The following is a 22,254-nucleotide window of genomic DNA, read 5'->3' as shown; positions in this document are numbered from 1 at the left end:
CGAGGTCTTTCCGCCACCTTGTTCAGTTTGTTCACAGTAATAACCAGTGTCTTGTGTGTAAATGTGGCAGAGAGATCAGTCATGTCATTTGATGTCATGATGAAATCACAATGGTCTGAATTGTAATGCAATGTGACTGCAGCTTGATCCCACCCAATGTCTTGTGTGGAAGCCAGTTTAGGGTAATAAAGAAATATTGTACACATGCACTCTCAGATTTGTACACACATTGCAATAACCTGCACATCAGATTGGTGTCAAACACAGCTACAGGATAGCTATGCATTGCAACAGCTGCATGATGAGACAGATGGTCTTCATGATGTATCCTGTGAATGTATCTTTTTGCCCTTTTTAACAAGTGTTATAGTTGGGATAACACTTTCTTAAGTACAGATTCTTGTACTTTTGTGGGTTGAGTCCCATCCAGGATTGGAAGACACACTGCCAGAGTGAGGCATCTAATCGCCAGCACACAAAGTTGGGTTTGTGACTGTTGCTGTCAAACACTAATATTCTATCTACATCAGCGCACCTAAGAGTACGAGCAATAGTGAAGTCATCCACTTCAGTTGGTCCTTGTGACAAGCATGAAAACTGGCAACCTGGTGAAGCCCAGTATGTGTATCTCTCTGTCGTGTCAGCACTGAAGGCTGAGGTAGCTCACCTGGACATTGTGTGACGGGGGGGTCACGTTCAGCAGTCAGGGACACCAGGTATGCCACATTGTTGTCCAGGAGGTAGCGAAGGTTCTGTCGGGTCTCGGGGAATGCCAGGGTACACAGTAGGCCATCCACAACCCATGAGAAGTTGTCCGGCATCTACAACATGGGCACACAGCACAGCTCACAGCATGCTTAACATGAGCACACAGAACAGCTCAGAGCATGCTTAACATGGGCACACAGCACAGCTCAGAGCATGCTTAACATGGGCACATAGCACAGCTCACAGCATGCTTAACATGGGCACACAGCACAGCTCAGAGCATGCTTAACATGGGCACACAGCACAGCTCACAGCATGCTTAACATGGGAACACAGCACAGCTCACAGCATGCTCAACATGGGCACACAGCACAGCTCAGAGCATGCTCAACATGGGAACACAGCACAGCTCACAGCATGCTTCACATGTGCACACAGCACAGCTCACAGCATGCTTAACATGGGAACACAGCACAGCTCACAGCATGCTTAACATGGGAACACAGCACAGCTCACAGCATGCTCAACATGGGTACACAGCACAGCTCACAGCATGCTTAACATGGGTACACAGCACAGCTCACAGCATGCTCAACATGGGCACACAGCACAGCTCACAGCATGCTTAACATGGGTACACAGCACAGCTCACAGCATGCTTAACATGGGTACACAGCAAAGCTCACAGCATGCTTAACATGGGAACACAGCACAGCTCACAGCATGCTCAACATGGGTACACAGCACAGCTCACAGCATGCTTAACATGGGTACACAGCACAGCTCACAGCATGCTCAACATGGGCACACAGCACAGCTCACAGCATGCTTAACATGGGAACACAGCACAGCTCACAGCATGCTTAACATGGGTACACAGCACAGCTCACAGCGTGCTCAACATGGGCACACAGCACAGCTCACAGCATGCTTCACATGTGCACACAGCACAGCTCACAGCATGCTTAACATGGGCACACAGCACAGCTCACAGCATGCTTAACATGGGTACACAGCACAGCTCACAGCATGCTCAACATGGGCACACAGCACAGCTCACAGCATGCTCAACATGGGGACACAGCACAGCTCACAGCATGCTTCACATGTGCACACAGCACAGCTCACAGCATGCTCAACATGGGCACACAGCACAGCTCACAGCATGCTCAACATGGGCACACAGCTCACAGCATGCTCAACATGGGCACACAGCACAGCTCAGAGCATGCTTCACAAGGGCACACAGCTCACCGCATGCTTAACATGGGCACACAGCACAGCTCACAGCATCCTTAACATGGGTACACAGCACAGCTCACAGCATGCTCAACATGGGCACACAGCATAGCTCACAGCATGCTCAACATGGGGACACAGCACAGCTCACAGCATGCTCATGGGCACACAGCACAGCTCACAGCATGCTCAACATGGGCACACAGCACAGCTCACAGCATGCTTCACATGTGCACACAGCACAGCTCACAGCATGCTTCACATGGGCACACAGCACAGCTCACAGCATGCTTCACATGGGCACACAGCACAGCTCACAGCATGCTTAACATGTGCACACAGCACAGCTCACAGCATGCTTCACATGGGCACACAGCACAGCTCACAGCATGCTCAACATGGGTACATAGCACAGCTCACAGCATGCTTAACATGTGCACACAGCACAGCTCACAGCATGCTTCACATGGGCACATAGCACAGCTCACAGCATGCTTAACATGTGCACACAGCACAGCTCACAGCATGCTTAACATGGGAACACAGCACAGCTCACAGCATGCTCAACATGTGCACACAGTTCACAGCATTCTCAACATGGGAACACAGCTCACAGCATGCTCAACATGGGAACACAGCACAGCTCACAGCATGCTTCACATGGGCACACAGCACAGCTCACAGCATGCTTCACATGTGCACACAGCACAGCTCACAGCATGCTCAACATGGGCACACAGCACAGCTCACAGCATGCTTCACATGGGCACATAGCACAGCTCACAGCATGCTTAACATGGGAACACAGCACAGCTCACAGCATGCTCAACGTGTGCACACAGCTCACAGCATGCTCAACATGGGAACACAGCTCACAGCATGCTCAACATGGGAACACAGCACAGCTCACAGCATGCTTCACATGTGCACACAGCACAGCTCACAGCATGCTTCACATGTGCACACAGCACAGCTCACAGCATGCTCAACATGTGCACACAGCACAGCTCACAGCATGCTTAACATGGGCACATAGCACAGCTCACAGCATGCTCAACATGTGCACACAGCACAGCTCACAGCATGCTTCACATGGGCACACAGCACAGCTCACAGCATGCTTAACATGTGCACATAGCACAGCTCACAGCATGCTTCACATGGGCACACAGCACAGCTCACAGCATGCTTAACATGGGTACACAGCACAGCTCACAGCATGCTTAACATGTGCACACAGCACAGCTCACAGCATGCTTAACATGGGTACACAGCACAGCTCACAGCATGCTTAACATGGGTACACAGCACAGCTCACAGCATGCTCGACATGGGCACACAGCACAGCTCACAGCATGCTCAACATGTGCACACAGCTCACAGCATGCTCAACATGGGTACACAGCACAGCTCACAGCATGCTTCACATGGGCACACAGCACAGCTCACAGCATGCTTCACATGGGCACACAGCACAGCTCACAGCATGCTTAACATGGGCACACAGCACAGCTCACAGCATGCTCAACATGGGCACACAGCTCACAGCATGCTTCACATGGGCACACAGCACAGCTCACAGCATGCTCAACATGTGCACACAGCACAGCTCACAGCATGCTTAACATGGGCACACAGCACAGCTCACAGCATGCTCAACATGGGCACACAGCTCACAGCATGCTTCACATGGGCACACAGCACAGCTCACAGCATGCTCAACATGTGCACACAGCACAGCTCACAGCATGCTTCACATGGGCACACAGCACAGCTCACAGCATGCTCAACATGGGCACACAGCACAGCTCACAGCATGCTTAACATGGGCACACAGCACAGCTCACAGCATGCTCAACATGGGCACACAGCACAGCTCACAGCATGCTTAACATGGGCACACAGCACAGCTCACAGCATGCTTCACATGGGCACACAGCACAGCTCACAGCATGCTTCACATGGGCACACAGCACAGCTCACAGCATGCTCAACATGGGCACACAGCACAGCTCACAGCATGCTTCACATGGGCACACAGCACAGCTCACAGCATGCTTCACATGGGCACACAGCACAGCTCACAGCATGCTCAACATGGGCACACAGCACAGCTCACAGCATGCTTCACATGTACACACAGCTCACAGCATGCTTCACATGGGCACACAGCACAGCTCACAGCATGCTTCACATGGGCACACAGCACAGCTCACAGCATGCTTCACATGGGCACACAGCACAGCTCACAGCATGCTCAACATGGGCACACAGCACAGCTCACAGCATGCTCAACATGTGCACACAGCTCACAGCATGCTTCACATGGGCACACAGCACAGCTCACAGCATGCTTAACATGGGCACACAGCACAGCTCACAGCATGCTTCACATGTACACACAGCACAGCTCACAGCATGCTTCACATGGGCACACAGCACAGTTCAGAGCATGCTTAACATGGGCACACAGCACAGCTCAGAGCATGCTTAACATGGGCACACAGCAAAGCTCACAGCATGCTTCACATGTGCACACAGCACAGCTCAGAGCATGCTTCACATGGGCACACAGCACAGCTCAGAGCATGCTTAACATGGGCACATAGCACAGCTCACAGCATGCTTCACATGGGCACACAGCACAGCTCACAGCATGCTTCACATGTGCACACAGCACAGCTCAGAGCATGCTTAACATGGGCACACAGCACAGCTCACAGCATGCTCAACATGGGCACACAGCACAGCTCACAGCATGCTTAACATGGGTACACAGCACAGCTCACAGCATGCTTAACATGGGTACATAGTTCAGCTCAGAGCATGATTAACATGGGCACACAGCACAGCTCAGAACTTGCTTAACATGGGTACACAGCACAGCTCACAGCTTGCTCAACATGGGTACACAGCACAGCTCAGAACTTGCTTAACATGGGCACACAGCTCACAGCATGCTCAACATGGGTACACAGCACAGCTCACAGCATGCTCAACATGGGTACACAGCACAGCTCACAGCATGCTTAACATGGGCATACAGCACAGCTCAGAGCATGCTCAACATGGGCACACAGCACAGCTCACAGCATGCTTAACATGGGTACACAGCACAGCTCACAGCATGCTTAACATGGGCACACAGCACAGCTCAGAGCATGCTTAACATGGGCACATAGCACAGCTCACAGCATGCTTAACATGGGTACACAGCACAGCTCACCGCATGCTTAACATGGGCACACAGCACAGCTCACAGCATGCTTAACATGGGCACACAGCACAGCTCACAGCATGCTTAACATGGGCACACAGCACAGCTCACAGCATGCTTAACATGGGCACACAGTACAGCTCAGAACTTGCTTAACATTGGCACACAGTAAAGCTCACAGCATGCTTAACATGGGCACACAGCACAGCTCAGAACTGGCTTAACATGGGCACACAGCACAGCTCAGAACTTGCTTAACATGGGCACACAGCTCACAGCATGCTTAACATGGGCACACAGCACAGCTCAGAACTTGCTTAACATGGGCACACAGCTCACAGCATGTTTAACATGGGCACATAGCACAGCTCAGATCTTGCTTAACATGGGCACACAACACAGCTCACAGCATGCTTTACATGGGCAGTTGATGCAGCTTCTACAGAGAGTCATTGAGAAATGCTACTGCATGATCCCTCACTACATTTAAACTGAAATGCTATTACTGTATATGTTAATATAAAGTGAAAATTATAAAATTTGCGAACTTTTCCTCATAATATTTACAATGCTGTAAGTTAAATGCCTCATTACCTGTCTGATTGTCTTCTCAAAGTCATAGATGACCTGTTCCTGGTCCTTGGTCTCGACTGACCCGGGTCTCAGGTCACGGGTTCTCCGCAGGGCTGCTGCGGCCGACAGACCCTCCTCCTTCACCAGGTAACATGCAATCAGTGTGCCCGTCCTGCCCCGCCCACCTGCACAGTGCAGCGCCACCCCCTGGACACACAGGGTGATACATTCAGTCAACAGATGCCTGGACACACAGGGTAGGTCTTTAGGTTTAACTGTGTAATACATTCAGTCAACAGATGCCTGGACACAAAAGGGTAGGTCTTTAGGTTTAACTGTGTAATACATTCAGTCAACAGATGCCTGGACATAAAGGGTAGGTCTTTAGGTTTAACTGTGTAATACATTCAGTCAACAGATGCCTTGACACATAGGGTAGGTCTTTAGGTTTAACTGTGTAATACATTCAGTCAACAGATGCCTGGACACATAGGGAAGGTCTTTAGGTTTAACTGTGTAATACATTCAGTCAACAGATGCCTGGACATAAAGAGTAGGTCTTTAGGTTTAACTGTGTAATACATTCAGTCAACAGATGCCTGGACACATAGGGTAGGTCTTTAGGTTTAACTGTGTAATACATTCAGTCAACAGATGCCTTGACACATAGGGTAGGTCTTTAGGTTTAACTGTGTAATACATTCAGTCAACAGATGCCTTGACACATAGGGTAGGTCTTTAGGTTTAACTGTGTAATACATTCAGTCAACAGATGCCTTGACACATAGGGTAGGTCTTTAGGTTTAACTGTGTAATACATTCAGTCAACAGATGCCTGGACACATAGGGTAGGTCTTTAGGTTTAACTGTGTAATACATTCAGTCAACAGATGCCTGGACACATAGGGTAGGTCTTTAGGTTTAACTGTGTAATACATTCAGTCAACAGATGCCTTGACACATAGGGTAGGTCTTTAGGTTTAACTGTGTAATACATTCAGTCAACAGATGCCTGGACACATAGGGTAGGTCTTTAGGTTTAACTGTGTAATACATTCAGTCAACAGATGCCTGGACACATAGGGTAGGTGTTTAGGTTTAACTGTGTAATACATTCAGTCAACAGATGCCTGGACATAAAGGGTAGGTCTTTAGGTTTAACTGTGTAATACATTCAGTCAACAGATGCCTGGACACACAGGGTAGGTCTTTAGGTTTAACTGTGTAATACATTCAGTCAACAGATGCCTGGACATATAGGGTAGGTCTTTAGGTTTAACTGTGTAATACATTCAGTCAATAGATGCCTGGACACACAGGGTAGGTCTTTAGGTTTAACTGTGTAATACATTCAGTCAACAGATGCCTGGACATATAGGGTAGGTGTTTAGGTTTAACTGTGTAATACATTCAGTCAACAGATGCCTGGACATATAGGGTAGGTGTTTAGGTTTAACTGTGTAATACATTCAGTCAACAGATGCCTGGACATATAGGGTAGGTGTTTAGGTTTAACTGTGTAATACATTCAGTCAACAGATGCCTGGACACATAGGGAAATCTGATACATTAATATATCAAGTTCATAAATGGAACATAACAAGATGCTGGTACAACATGATGTTTACTCAGTCAATAAATACGCAGCCATCTTGCGGCCCGGGATGCATTCTTTCGGCAGTGAAGGTATTTAGCAAGAAAATACATGACAAACACATGATAAAAATCGCTATTTGAAATCACCCAATATATAGAGCATGATAAAATGATATTGTGATACGTATAGTTGAAGAATGAACCTCAATTTACCGATATACCGATATTACCGCACACCCTTAATGAATCCCCCCCTCAGACACAGGATACTGAGTCAGAGCCTATCAGTTGTTTTAGCCCCTTAATGTGGAGCTGGTACATTCACCGTCAAACACAGGATACTGAGTCAGAGCCTATCAGTTATACATAGCCTCTTAATGTGAAGCTAGTACATTCACCGTCAAACACAAAACAACATGTCCTGCAACCACTTAATCTGGAGGTTCCACTGTGTTTGTTTGTTTGTTTGTTTGTTGTTTAACGCCGCACTCAACAATATTCCAGCTATATGACGGTGGTTTATAAATAATCAAGTCTGGACCAGACATTCCAGTGATAGATATCATGAGCATCGATCTACGCAATTGGGATACAATGACATGCATCAACCAAGTCAGCGAGTCTGACCCCCCGATCCTGTTAGTTGCCTCTTATGACAAGCATAGTTACGGTAAGCATGGGTTGCTGAAGACCTATTCTACCCGGATCTTCACTGTAGAGCTCCTCTAAACAAGTGACGTTACAAAGAAAGTAGTTCCCATGTGGTGATGGTTAAACAAATAATAGGATATATTCTGAACTTTGTGTGAAGCATAAGAAGTTATGTTAATTAGGGAGCAGGGTTTCAGGCAACATTCAAACACTTGGCCTGCTGCTTGTGCCTCAATGTTTAAAGTTTACCGGGACAGCAGGCCCCGAGCATGGTGGACATGGAGACGGTCACCTTGTGTTGCTGTGCTGCACGCTCCATGAGAGAGAGGAACTTGTTCACCTGGTGCTGGTCGGGGCTCGAGAAGTCCTTCATCTTGATGTTCACCTTTTCCAGCCCTGTAACATGGTACAGCTAGCATGTGAATAGACACCAATATCACATGGTACAGCTTGCATGTGAATAGACGCCAATATCACATGGTACCGCTTGCATGTGAATAAACACCAATATCACATGGTACCGCTTGCATGTGAATAAACACCAATATCACATGGTACAGCTAGCATGTGAATAGACACCAATATCAAATGGTACAGCTAACATGTGAATAGACACCAATATCACATGGTACAGCTAGCATGTGAATAGACACCAATATCACATGGTAAACCTGGCATGTGAATAGACACCAATATCACATGGTACAGCTAGCATGTGAATAGACACCAATATCACATGGTACACCTAGCATGTAAATAGACACCAATATCACATGGTACACCTACCTGAGAGGTGGAACCTGGTCAATAGGAGGGATAAAGACAGGACATAACTTGTAATAGCCACTGGTGGCACTACAATCCAAGCCTAGTTCGGCAAGGGTGGAAACTGGACTTTTATAGTCAGTTAACTCCCTTGCCACAGGAGGATGGATGAGGCGTGGTTCACCGTACCTGTGAGTCCCTCTGTGTCCGGGTCCCGCTCCTCGGTCAGACACACCAGGTAGCCCACGCCATGGTCCACCAGGTACTGCAGGTGCTCCCTTTCTTCTGGGAAGGCCAGAGCACACAGCCTGCCCCTGACCAACCACGAGAACCTCCGGGGCACCTGCAACACAGTTCCATCAACACTGCAACAGCCATTAAAGTCTACTCAGTGCTACAGGAACCATCACAGTCACAGTCAACTAACCCTGTCCTGTAACCCCGCTACTGTGTACTGTAGAAGTTGGTGCTCGAGGATATAGCGTAAAACAGATGATGAAAAGACAGACCGGCAAAATCATCCCAAAATGAAAATTCCTCCATTGCGGGGAATCCCCTTCCTGGGGTTAAAACGGGCTCCCAGTGTTTGACGCGCTGCCCAATTTCAAAGATTAAGACAGTCTGGCAGACACCCAATCTGTCTGCTTCTGCCTCGGGTTTTGTGATGCAACATCATTTGTCTCCTCATCCTCTTGATTACCTGTCCACAACTTATCTCACCTTAGTAACAACACTTAAGATGCCTTCAGTTAACTGTTTGATTGGCATTCTAGAAGTTGGTGAGTAGCAATTGAGTGAGTATGGTTTTACGCCGCTTTTAGCAATATTCCAGCAATATCACGGCAGGGGACACCAGTAATGGGCTTCACATATTGTACCCATGTCAGGAATCGAACCCGGGTCCTCGAGTGGCAAGTGAATGCTTCAAACACTAGGCTACCCCACTGCCCCTAGTTGGTGAGTAAGTTAGAAAACATACAACGATATGAATAACAACTTCTTGTTTATTGTATTTAGCGACGTTTTGATGTCGATTCCTAATCCCTTTAATTCCAAATATTGTGTGGAATAGCCTTGGTGAAGATTCAGTGCTGAAGTAAACCCAGTCTCACCTTTCTCCTGTAAGTTTCATACTCTGCCACCAGAACTTCCTGTGACCTTGACCCCAGTGATCCAGGTCGAAGTTCACGGACTCTGTCAACAGCTTCTGCTGCTGTCATGACCTGTCTCTGGACAAAGTAACATGCCAACATGGCACCCGTCCTGCCGAGGCCATCAGAGCAGTGAACAGCTACTGCCTGGAGACACAGAGAATCAGGACAATCATTTCCTTTGTTTTGTTTCCATTTGGTTCAAGGTTCTTTGAGACTTTCTGTACCTATACCTATATAAGCGCCATGTGTCTTGTATTCTTAGGATGGGGTACTAGAGGAAGCCATGTGTCTTGTATTCTAGTGACACATATACCTTCTCTGTCTACAACAAGGATGGGGTACTAGAGGAAGCCATGTGTCTTGTATTCTAGTGACACATATACCTTCTCTGTCTACAACAAGGATGGGGTACTAGAGGAAGCCATGTGTCTTGTATTCTAGTGACACATATACCTTCTCTGTCTACAACAAGGATGGGGCACTAGAGGAAGCCATGTGTCTTGTATTCTAGTGACACATATACCTTCTCTGTCTACAACAAGGATGGGGTACTAGAGGAAGCCATGTGTCTTGTATTCTAGTGACACATATACCTTCTCTGTCTACAACAAGGATGGGGTACTAGAGGAAGCCATGTGTCTTGTATTCTTGTGACACATATACCTTCTCTGTCTACAACAAGGATGGGGTACTAGAGGAAGCCATGTGTCTTGTATTCTAGTGACACATATACCTTCTCTGTCTACAACAAGGATGGGGTACTAGAGGAAGCCATGTGTCTTGTATTCTAGTGACACATATACCTTCTCTGTCTACAACAAGGATGGGGTACTAGAGGAAGCCATGTGTCTTGTATTCTAGTGACACATATACCTTCTCTGTCTACAACAAGGATGGGGTACTAGAGGAAGCCATGTGTCTTGTATTCTAGTGACACATATACCTTCTCTGTCTACAACAAGGATGGGGTACTAGAGGAAGCCATGTGTCTTGTATTCTAGTGACACATATACCTTCTCTGTCTACAACAAGGATGGGGCACTAGAGGAAGCCATGTGTCTTGTATTCTAGTGACACATATACCTTCTCTGTCTACAACAAGGATGGGGTACTAGAGGAAGCCATGTGTCTTGTATTCTAGTGACACATATACCTTCTCTGTCTACAACAAGGATGGGGTACTAGAGGAAGCCATGTGTCTTGTATTCTAGTGACACATATACCTTCTCTGTCTACAACAAGGATGGGGTACTAGAGGAAGCCATGTGTCTTGTATTCTTGTGACACATATACCTTCTCTGTCTACAACAAGGATGGGGTACTAGAGGAAGCCATGTGTCTTGTATTCTAGTGACACATATACCTTCTCTGTCTACAACAAGGATGGGGTACTAGAGGAAGCCATGTGTCTTGTATTCTAGTGACACATATACCTTCTCTGTCTACAACAAGGATGGGGTACTAGAGGAAGCCATGTGTCTTGTATTCTAGTGACACATATACCTTCTCTGTCTACAACAAGGATGGGGTACTAGAGGAAGCCATGTGTCTTGTATTCTAGTGACACATATACCTTCTCTGTCTACAACAAGGATGGGGCACTAGAGGAAGCCATGTGTCTTGTATTCTAGTGACACATATACCTTCTCTGTCTACAACAAGGATGGGGTACTAGAGGAAGCCATGTGTCTTGTATTCTAGTGACACATATACCTTCTCTGTCTACAACAAGGATGGGGTACTAAAGGAAGCCATTTGTCTTGTATTCTAGTGACACATATACCTTCTCTGTCTACAACAAGGATGGGGTACCAGAGGAAGCCATGTGTCTTGTATTCTTGTGACACATATACCTTCTCTGTCTACAACAAGGATGGGGTACTAGAGGAAGCCATGTGTCTTGTATTCTAGTGACACATATACCTTCTCTGTCTACAACAAGGATGGGGTACTAGAGGAAGCCATGTGTCTTGTATTCTAGTGACACATATACCTTCTCTGTCTACAACAAGGATGGGGTACTAGAGGAAGCCATGTGTCTTGTATTCTAGTGACACATATACCTTCTCTGTCTACAACAAGGATGGGGCACTAGAGGAAGCCATGTGTCTTGTATTCTAGTGACACATATACCTTCTCTGTCTACAACAAGGATGGGGTACTAGAGGAAGCCATGTGTCTTGTATTCTAGTGACACATATACCTTCTCTGTCTACAACAAGGATGGGGTACTAGAGGAAGCCATGTGTCTTGTATTCTAGTGACACATATACCTTCTCTGTCTACAACAAGGATGGGGCACTAGAGGAAGCCATGTGTCTTGTATTCTAGTGACACATATACCTTCTCTGTCTACAACAAGGATGGGGTACTAGAGGAAGCCATGTGTCTTGTATTCTAGTGACACATATACCTTCTCTGTCTACAACAAGGATGGGGTACTAGAGGAAGCCATGTGTCTTGTATTCTAGTGACACATATACCTTCTCTGTCTACAACAAGGATGGGGTACTAGAGGAAGCCATGTGTCTTGTATTCTTGTGACACATATACCTTCTCTGTCTACAACAAGGATGGGGTACTAGAGGAAGCCATGTGTCTTGTATTCTAGTGACACATATACCTTCTCTGTCTACAACAAGGATGGGGTACTAGAGGAAGCCATGTGTCTTGTATTCTAGTGACACATATACCTTCTCTGTCTACAACAAGGATGGGGTACTAGAGGAAGCCATGTGTCTTGTATTCTAGTGACACATATACCTTCTCTGTCTACAACAAGGATGGGGTACTAGAGGAAGCCATGTGTCTTGTATTCTTGTGACACATATACCTTCTCTGTCTACAACAAGGATGGGGTACTAGAGGAAGCCATGTGTCTTGTATTCTAGTGACACATATACCTTCTCTGTCTACAACAAGGATGGGGTACTAGAGGAAGCCATGTGTCTTGTATTCTAGTGACACATATACCTTCTCTGTCTACAACAAGGATGGGGTACTAGAGGAAGCCATGTGTCTTGTATTCTAGTGACACATATACCTTCTCTGTCTACAACAAGGATGGGGTACTAGAGGAAGCCATGTGTCTTGTATTCTAGTGACACATATACCTTCTCTGTCTACAACAAGGATGGGGCACTAGAGGAAGCCATGTGTCTTGTATTCTTGTGACACATATACCTTCTCTGTCTACAACAAGGATGGGGTACCAGAGGAAGCCATGTGTCTTGTATTCTAGTGACACATATACCTTCTCTGTCTACAACAAGGATGGGGTACTAAAGGAAGCCATTTGTCTTGTATTCTAGTGACACATATACCTTCTCTGTCTACAACAAGGATGGGGTACCAGAGGAAGCCATGTGTCTTGTATTCTTGTGACACATATACCTTCTCTGTCTACAACAAGGATGGGGTACTAGAGGAAGCCATGTGTCTTGTATTCTAGTGACACATATACCTTCTCTGTCTACAACAAGGATGGGGTACTAGAGGAAGCCATGTGTCTTGTATTCTAGTGACACATATACCTTCTCTGTCTACAACAAGGATGGGGCACTAGAGGAAGCCATGTGTCTTGTATTCTAGTGACACATATACCTTCTCTGTCTACAACAAGGATGGGGCACTAGAGGAAGCCATGTGTCTTGTATTCTAGTGACACATATACCTTCTCTGTCTACAACAAGGATGGGGTACTAGAGGAAGCCATGTGTCTTGTATTCTAGTGACACATATACCTTCTCTGTCTACAACAAGGATGGGGTACTAGAGGAAGCCATGTGTCTTGTATTCTAGTGACACATATACCTTCTCTGTCTACAACAAGGATGGGGTACTAGAGGAAGCCATGTGTCTTGTATTCTAGTGACACATATACCTTCTCTGTCTACAACAAGGATGGGGTACTAGAGGAAGCCATGTGTCTTGTATTCTAGTGACACATATACCTTCTCTGTCTACAACAAGGATGGGGTACTAGAGGAAGCCATGTGTCTTGTATTCTAGTGACACATATACCTTCTCTGTCTACAACAAGGATGGGGTACTAGAGGAAGCCATGTGTCTTGTATTCTAGTGACACATATACCTTCTCTGTCTACAACAAGGATGGGGCACTAGAGGAAGCCATGTGTCTTGTATTCTTGTGACACATATACCTTCTCTGTCTACAACAAGGATGGGGTACCAGAGGAAGCCATGTGTCTTGTATTCTAGTGACACATATACCTTCTCTGTCTACAACAAGGATGGGGTACTAAAGGAAGCCATTTGTCTTGTATTCTAGTGACACATATACCTTCTCTGTCTACAACAAGGATGGGGTACCAGAGGAAGCCATGTGTCTTGTATTCTTGTGACACATATACCTTCTCTGTCTACAACAAGGATGGGGTACTAGAGGAAGCCATGTGTCTTGTATTCTAGTGACACATATACCTTCTCTGTCTACAACAAGGATGGGGTACTAGAGGAAGCCATGTGTCTTGTATTCTAGTGACACATATACCTTCTCTGTCTACAACAAGGATGGGGTACTAGAGGAAGCCATGTGTCTTGTATTCTAGTGACACATATACCTTCTCTGTCTACAACAAGGATGGGGCACTAGAGGAAGCCATGTGTCTTGTATTCTAGTGACACATATACCTTCTCTGTCTACAACAAGGATGGGGTACTAGAGGAAGCCATGTGTCTTGTATTCTAGTGACACATATACCTTCTCTGTCTACAACAAGGATGGGGTACTAGAGGAAGCCATGTGTCTTGTATTCTAGTGACACATATACCTTCTCTGTCTACAACAAGGATGGGGTACTAGAGGAAGCCATGTGTCTTGTATTCTAGTGACACATATACCTTCTCTGTCTACAACAAGGATGGGGTACTAGAGGAAGCCATGTGTCTTGTATTCTAGTGACACATATACCTTCTCTGTCTACAACAAGGATGGGGTACTAGAGGAAGCCATGTGTCTTGTATTCTAGTGACACATATACCTTCTCTGTCTACAACAAGGATGGGGTACTAGAGGAAGCCATGTGTCTTGTATTCTAGTGACACATATACCTTCTCTGTCTACAACAAGGATGGGGTACTAGAGGAAGCCATGTGTCTTGTATTCTAGTGACACATATACCTTCTCTGTCTACAACAAGGATGGGGCACTAGAGGAAGCCATGTGTCTTGTATTCTTGTGACACATATACCTTCTCTGTCTACAACAAGGATGGGGTACTAGAGGAAGCCATGTGTCTTGTATTCTAGTGACACATATACCTTCTCTGTCTACAACAAGGATGGGGTACTAGAGGAAGCCATTTGTCTTGTATTCTAGTGACACATATACCTTCTCTGTCTACAACAAGGATGGGGTACTAGAGGAAGCCATGTGTCTTGTATTCTAGTGACACATATACCTTCTCTGTCTACAACAAGGATGGGGTACTAGAGGAAGCCATGTGTCTTGTATTCTAGTGACACATATACCTTCTCTGTCTACAACAAGGATGGGGTACTAGAGGAAGCCATGTGTCTTGTATTCTAGTGACACATATACCTTCTCTGTCTACAACAAGGATGGGGTACTAGAGGAAGCCATGTGTCTTGTAATCTTAGGATGGGGTACTACTAGAGGAAGCCATGTGTCTTGTATTGCTGTGACATGTACCAACCTTTTTCTCTGCCTCTGCCAGGTCCACCAGAGTGAGGAATTCAACGACCTGCTCCATGTCCGGGGTGGAGGATGCAGCCATTTTCAGGTCCACCTTCATCAAGTCTGCCAGACAACAGCGGTTATCATACAGAACGTACGGACAAAACACAGCAATCACACCAGAACTTTACTGTTCAAATTCACCATATCTGCTAGTATGGAGAGACCCTGACCTTGACAGTAGGGTTGTAAAAACAGACACATCAACCACATCACATTCCTGTTTTACTCAAATACTTAATTGTATCAGATCTTTACCATTCATTTAAGATTATGAGACTACAAATTTGAAATCAGCAGAATTATTACAGTGTTTTTCTTGGGGGAATTTCCTGACTGGTCATTTATATATCTTACCTGGGTAGTTGTCGACATCAGGGTCGCGCTCCTGGGTCAGGCTGACGAGGTAGGCAATGTTGTTGTTGACGAGGTAGTTAAGATCTGCTTTACTTCCTGGGAACGCTAATGCGCACAGTAGGTCCTTCACAACCCATGAAAACTTCCAGGGAATCTGATATAATGATGGATTGATGGATTGATATTCCTTTAAAGATCAGTGAATGCTGGATTGGATTTCTCACTAGGAATAAAAATCACCAAAACGTTTGGTCATAATGTAAATTCTTTTTAAAAGGGAAAATTCTCAGGTGAAAAATGTGCTACACATATTTGTAAACTATACTTTTTTGTCTCACAGAAATGAAATGCTGTCACTAGGATGTTTTACTAATGTTTTACTTATGTTTTACCTATGTTTTACATACGTTCCTGCACAGACATCTTTATACAAGCACAAGCCATCACATGTAAGTTTAATTAGAACTTCTGATGAGTAATGGAATTTGAGAGAAATGTGTGAGTAATATTCACTGGACCAACCCCTGACTTTGCCGATTGAAATTCTTCCACAACGTCCATCATCTCCCGCGAGAGGGGGGACTCCTTCAGCACACTGCAGGCATGGGCTGCGGCCTTCACAGTGGACATGTTATGGAAGTCGATGAAGTAGCACGCACACAGTGTCACCCACACAGCAGCATCGGCTTGGACAACAGCAGCGACCTGCAAGTGAGGCAGAGAGTGAGTGAGTGAGTGGGTGGGTGGGTAAGTGGGTGAGTGAGTAAGTGAGTGAGTGGGTGGGTGGCTGAGTGAGTGAGTGGGAAGGTGGGTGAGTGAGTGAGTAGGGTTTTATGTTGCTTTTAGCAATATTCCAGCAATATCACTGTAGGGGGACACCCAGAAATGAGCTTCACACATTGTACCCATGTGGGGGAAATGGAACCTGGGCCTTCGGCGTGACGAGCGAACGCTTTAACCACTAGGCTACCCGACCGCCCCTGGATTTAACCATGAGGCTGCATCTTCACCCCAGCTACCTACAACACCAGTGGACATATATATATGTTACAGTCAATGTGTAAAATTACTTTAAAACAATCACCAAGACAATTACAAAGTAACTGAAAAAACTGTACATATATTTTATTATGATCACAAATTCCAAACATTTTGATGTTTAATTCATCAACCAGTAACTGAAAATAAGAGGATTAATAGAATGAAATGTATATTTTGTTTCTCTTTCGGCTCCTTACCCTAGCATAATTTGTCTATTGGGATGTTTTTAAGCCGTTTTGAACTTCTTAACAATTATTAGTTAATCTGTCAAACAAATGAACAGATCAATGATTAAAATATTTTGACATTTAAAAAACTGCCTAAGTGAATCATATTTTACACATTGACTGTAATATAAACTGACGTCCAAAAGAAACTTTACCAACTGAAAATATAAATTTCAGACAAAGTATAAAAATTTTTTCGATGAAGTCTATCTAAAACACATGACCTTAATACAACAATAGTGTATGCAGAAAATGTTAATCGTCTGTTACATGTTTGCGAGATAACACGCGAAAAAGTGAAAAACACGTGCACCACGGACAACTGCAAATGCACGAGCGGGTAAGGGTATAAAACGATTGCATCGGCAAGTCAGACATCCACAGTGATAAAAAAAACACAAAAGAAATGCCACGACTCACAGTCGAACAATGTGAACGAGCCTTGGGTATGGTACAGATGGGAGCCACACACGCCCATATTGCACAAACCTTCGGTTGCTCCCGTGTTGCCGTTACCAACTTGATGCAACGTTACAGACAGACAGGGCGACCGCTGACAGGCCAAGAACAGGCAGACCCAGGGTGACCGAGCCCCATGATGACAGGTACTTGCGTATCTTGCACCTCCGAAATCGCTTCCTGACAGTGACGTCATCGGCGACAAATGCTTTACGTCACAGGGTTAGTCGACAGACAGTGGCCAGGAGACTCAGGGCTCATGGAATCAGAGCTTTTAGACCATACAGAGGACAGCTATTGACAGCGCAACATCGTCGTCTGTGATTGAGATGGGCCCGGACTGTACGACGTTGGCAACGACGTGACTGGCAGAGGGTTGTCTTCACTGACGAAAGTCGATTCTGTATGTTTAGGGCTGATGGAAGACAACGTGTTTACCGCCAAAGGGGTGAACGAACGGCAGCGTGTTGTGTGCAGGAGGTCGTACCATATGGTGGAGGGAGTGTCATGGTGCGGGGAGGGATCTGTGGGCAGGAGAGGACACCGCTGGTCATCGTTGACGGAAACTTGACAGCTCAGCGTTACATGGATAATATTCTTCGTCTAGTTGTCCTACCATTTCTCCAACAGCAGCCATGTGGTGTCATTTAGCAGCATGACAACGCTAGAGGCCACACAGCCAGAATTGTCACTAACTTCCTCACAGCCAACAACGTCAACGTCCTGCCGTGGCCTGCACGCTCACCCGACATGTCCCCCATAGAACACCTCTGGGACTTGATGGATTGTCGTATTCGACAACGACCACACTCTCCAGCCAACCAGCAAGAACTGATTTTGGCCCTCCAAGAAGAATGGCGTCAAATCCCACGTGACCTCATCAGATGACTTTTTCTGTGCATCAAGAGTTTTTGCATGTATTGAGGCATTTTGGTGTTCACACACGCTACTAATGACTTGATATTGAACGTGAGCGAATGTTTATGTACTCTGCCTATTGTCCATGAATCTGAAAGCTCGAGTTTAGTACCACACCCAACTTTGGGGGGCTCTGACGTCATTCTAGGTCGCGGTATGATTGTTATTTTCAGTGTTGATTATGTTGATATATTGATCTTCTCAATACACTTTACTTCATGCATGTATGTTTTGTTGTTTTTGAGCAAGAGTGATTTCAAACTCTGGTAAAGTTTCTTTTGGACGTCAGTTTATATGGTACTATAGTAGTATAGGTAATGGGGGTTCTGCTGCAACCCAACTGTAGCCAGATTTATATACCTATACTGCTACTACAGAGGGAATTTTTTATGCAAATATGATGATGCGCACAAATAATCGTCATGAGACTAAGCTAAATTATAATGAAAAGGGCTAGCTCACCACTACCTGAACCCCCATTACCTATACTACTACTCTCCTGGTTCCACATGGGTAAGTGAGTGAGCTAGGTTTGATCCGATTTGAACATTATTTCCCGTTTGTCACAGTGTGCCAACTTTATGTAGGAGGAAAGCACAACTTGATGTAACCACCTTGGTGCTACCTACGAGCATGCATATGGGTAGGGGTGTGGTGCTGACAATCTATGTATAATGATAAGGTGTATCTGGATTCAGCCCAGCAGATCTTCAGCTGTCATATACTCTTCCTGGTCAAGTGACATGCCAGCATGACTGCCGTCCTGCCAAGACTATCTGAGCCGCCCAGTGGTAAGATGGCATGGTGTGTAAAATGTAGGGCTGATGTCATGACAACTCGGTTTGAGTGAGTGGACCACCTAGTTTGGGCCAGGCAAACTGATAGCCGTGCAAAAGGTTAAACATCCTGCATACGTCGAGAATCTTGGTTGCCTTTCATTCACTTAATGTTCATGAACAATGGCTACGTCCTTGATGGCCCCAGGTCACATGATCATGTTGTGGACAGGGGAAATCACGTTCCTAATTAGAATTATGCAGGAAAACAGACCATTTTGAGCGTAAGTAGACACAATTTATGGCTAACAACTTCTTTATTTACTGTAAAGGCAACGTTTCCGTATAGATCCTAATACCGTTGTCAAGCAAGGACAGCAGTATAAGGATCTATACCAAAATGTCAGACAGACAGACAGACAGACAGACAGACAGATTTATTTGTATAAGGCCATTTGACCCATTGTACAAAATACATTTACATTTTATTTATCTAAGAGTTACCTAATTGATACTTTTTGTGTGTGTGTGTGTTGAGAACACGTACATTAGAAATTTTGCAAAATTTATCATTGCATCGTTGTTGGATACTTGACAGAGTCTTTCTAAACAAAAATAATTATGATTAACTGTCTTTGGGATATACATTTCCCGCCGACTTGCATAAAGAGGACAGTTGTATATAACATGAAGTTCATCCTCAATTACATGACAGTGTTTACATAAGACGGCATCCTCCTCAATATTAGCAACACCCCTACGTACAAGTTGAATACCAAGAGTATTCTGTCCACATCTAAATTTGGTTATTAGCCTTCTATATTCACAATGCTTAATATTTGATAAATATTCTTCACAAACGATATTAGATTTATGCAGTTTATAGAATGAGATGGTCTTGCTGCCTAGAGATGCATGCCAATCTTGAAACGAACAATCTTTAACTCTTTCGCTGAACATATGTACAAATAATTCTGCATTGCCAACGCCTTGTGCAGCCCATACATCCCCAAAACCATAATGACTTAGCAAAAGTCTGATATGCGATGCCCAGTTAGATGTCCTATCAGCAATGGATAATAACATTTTATAACACTGGTATGGGTATCTGTATGGTATGGCAAAATCTTAAACCAATATTTAATGCATTTTACATAATAAATAGTATGAAGTGGATACCTACCATATTCACCATAGGCTACTGCATTTGCAGTCCTGTAGCCCGTGTGAAGTAAAAATTTACAAAATTTGCGGTGAACAATTTCAATCGTATTCCATTTTTGGTATCCCCAAATCTCAGCACCATACATTAATATCGGAACAAAATTTTTTATCAAATATAAAGAATGCTTCCGTAACCGAAATGTCATAACGTCTTATTAACGATTTAACTGACCAAAGTGCTTTGCTTGCTTGCTCACATAGAGTTTTACAGGCCTTAGTCCAAATTAATTTGGGAGTGAAAACAAGTGCCAAATATTTATAGGCGTTAACCGTATTCATACGTTCACCGTTATAATACCATTTCTCATTTTTTGACAAGGGTCCTCCCATTTTAAACACAATAATTTTACTCTTTTCAGTATTAATATCCATACCCCATTTATCAGAGTATAAATATAATTCATCAAGACGCTTTTGTAATTTTAATACACTGTCTGCAACAAGTATTAAATCGTCGGCAAACAACAGGGCAATTATATTTAACATTTCCTCTGAGATAAAAACACCATCCTGGAATTTACTTTCCAAACATATAACTAATTCGTTGATAAACAAAGAAAACAGTACTGGACTAAGAGTACAACCTTGTCTTACCCCACATGAACTATCAAAATACTCAGTAATTTTCTTGCCATAATCGTATGTTACAGTTGCTTTAACATGATTATACATACTCTGGATAATACATAAAAAATTGCCATGAATACCATTTTCCAATAAAATATACATTAACTTACTCCTATCAACCATATCAAATGCTTTTCGAAAATCAATAAAAGCGCAATATACTTTTCCTTTTTTTGCGAGTGAAAATGAAAATGTTATCAATAGTTGAATGATCTTTCTTAAACCCCCCTTGATATTCACCAATTATGCCTTGGTAGTCTAAGAAACATTGTAGTCTTTTATTCAGAACATAAGAAAACATTTTACCCATTATATTGAGAAGTGATATACCACGAAAGTTATTAGGATCACTTTTACTACCTTTTTTATGCAGTGGCATTATTATTCCCGTTGACCATAATTTTGGGTAATGTCCACTGGTCAACACTGCATTAAACAAAATGACAAGATATGGAGTTAATACATTTTCAACTGATTTGTAAAATTCTGGTGGGAGTCCATCATCACCAGGTGATTTTCCACACTTTAAATGGTGAAGAGCGTTTACAACATCTTGTCCGATAAAATCACACGATAAAATATCATCTTGTTTTTGACAGTCTGGGCATAAGCTATCATTATGATGTTGAAGAAACTCACTGACTAAAATAATCTACCCAAGTTGCGGGTGCGATGCTAGAGTCCTGCGAGCGTGCGGTAATATAACGTTTAACAAGTCTCCAAAATGTTGTACAGTTGCTATCATTCGCAGCATTAACTAATGCCTTTGTAATGCTCTGCTTAAAATGAGTCTGTTTTTGTTTACATAAAGATTTAAATTTGTTTCTAATGTTCTTGTATAAGTTATAGTTTTCCGAAGAAGACACCTTTCTGAATGTATTCAAGTGTTCACACTCTTCATCAAACCATTCTGGTTGTTTCTTAAAGCCTATATATTTGGACCTCTTTACTTTCATATTCCTTCCACAATATTGTATTATGTGCTGTAATTTCTCTGCGGCTT

At 44.3% G+C, this 22,254-nt stretch overlaps 1 protein-coding gene across 1 annotated transcript in view; it reads right to left on the bottom strand.

Annotated features, from left to right (window-relative positions):
• LOC124115604 overlaps positions 1–22,254 on the bottom strand; it is a 70,619-nt gene that overhangs the window by 3,763 nt on the left and 44,602 nt on the right. The window contains exons 5-12 of the mRNA XM_048399478.1: positions 16,502–16,684; positions 15,980–16,133; positions 15,582–15,685; positions 9,862–10,047; positions 8,939–9,092; positions 8,277–8,380; positions 5,759–5,944; positions 668–821 (exon numbers count right to left, since the gene is read on the bottom strand). Of these exons, the coding sequence (XP_048255435.1) occupies positions 668–821; positions 5,759–5,944; positions 8,277–8,380; positions 8,939–9,092; positions 9,862–10,047; positions 15,582–15,685; positions 15,980–16,133; positions 16,502–16,684 (1,225 nt within the window). The remainder of the gene's footprint in view (positions 1–667; positions 822–5,758; positions 5,945–8,276; positions 8,381–8,938; positions 9,093–9,861; positions 10,048–15,581; positions 15,686–15,979; positions 16,134–16,501; positions 16,685–22,254) is intronic.

Source organism: Haliotis rufescens, unplaced genomic scaffold, assembly GCF_023055435.1.
Source record: "Haliotis rufescens isolate VD_foot unplaced genomic scaffold, xgHalRufe1.0.p SCAF_2, whole genome shotgun sequence".
In the NCBI taxonomy this organism is placed as follows: Eukaryota; Metazoa; Mollusca; class Gastropoda; order Lepetellida; family Haliotidae; genus Haliotis; species Haliotis rufescens.
Note: the sequence above shows the minus strand (reverse complement) of the source record. Positions and strands in the feature narration are given on the sequence as shown.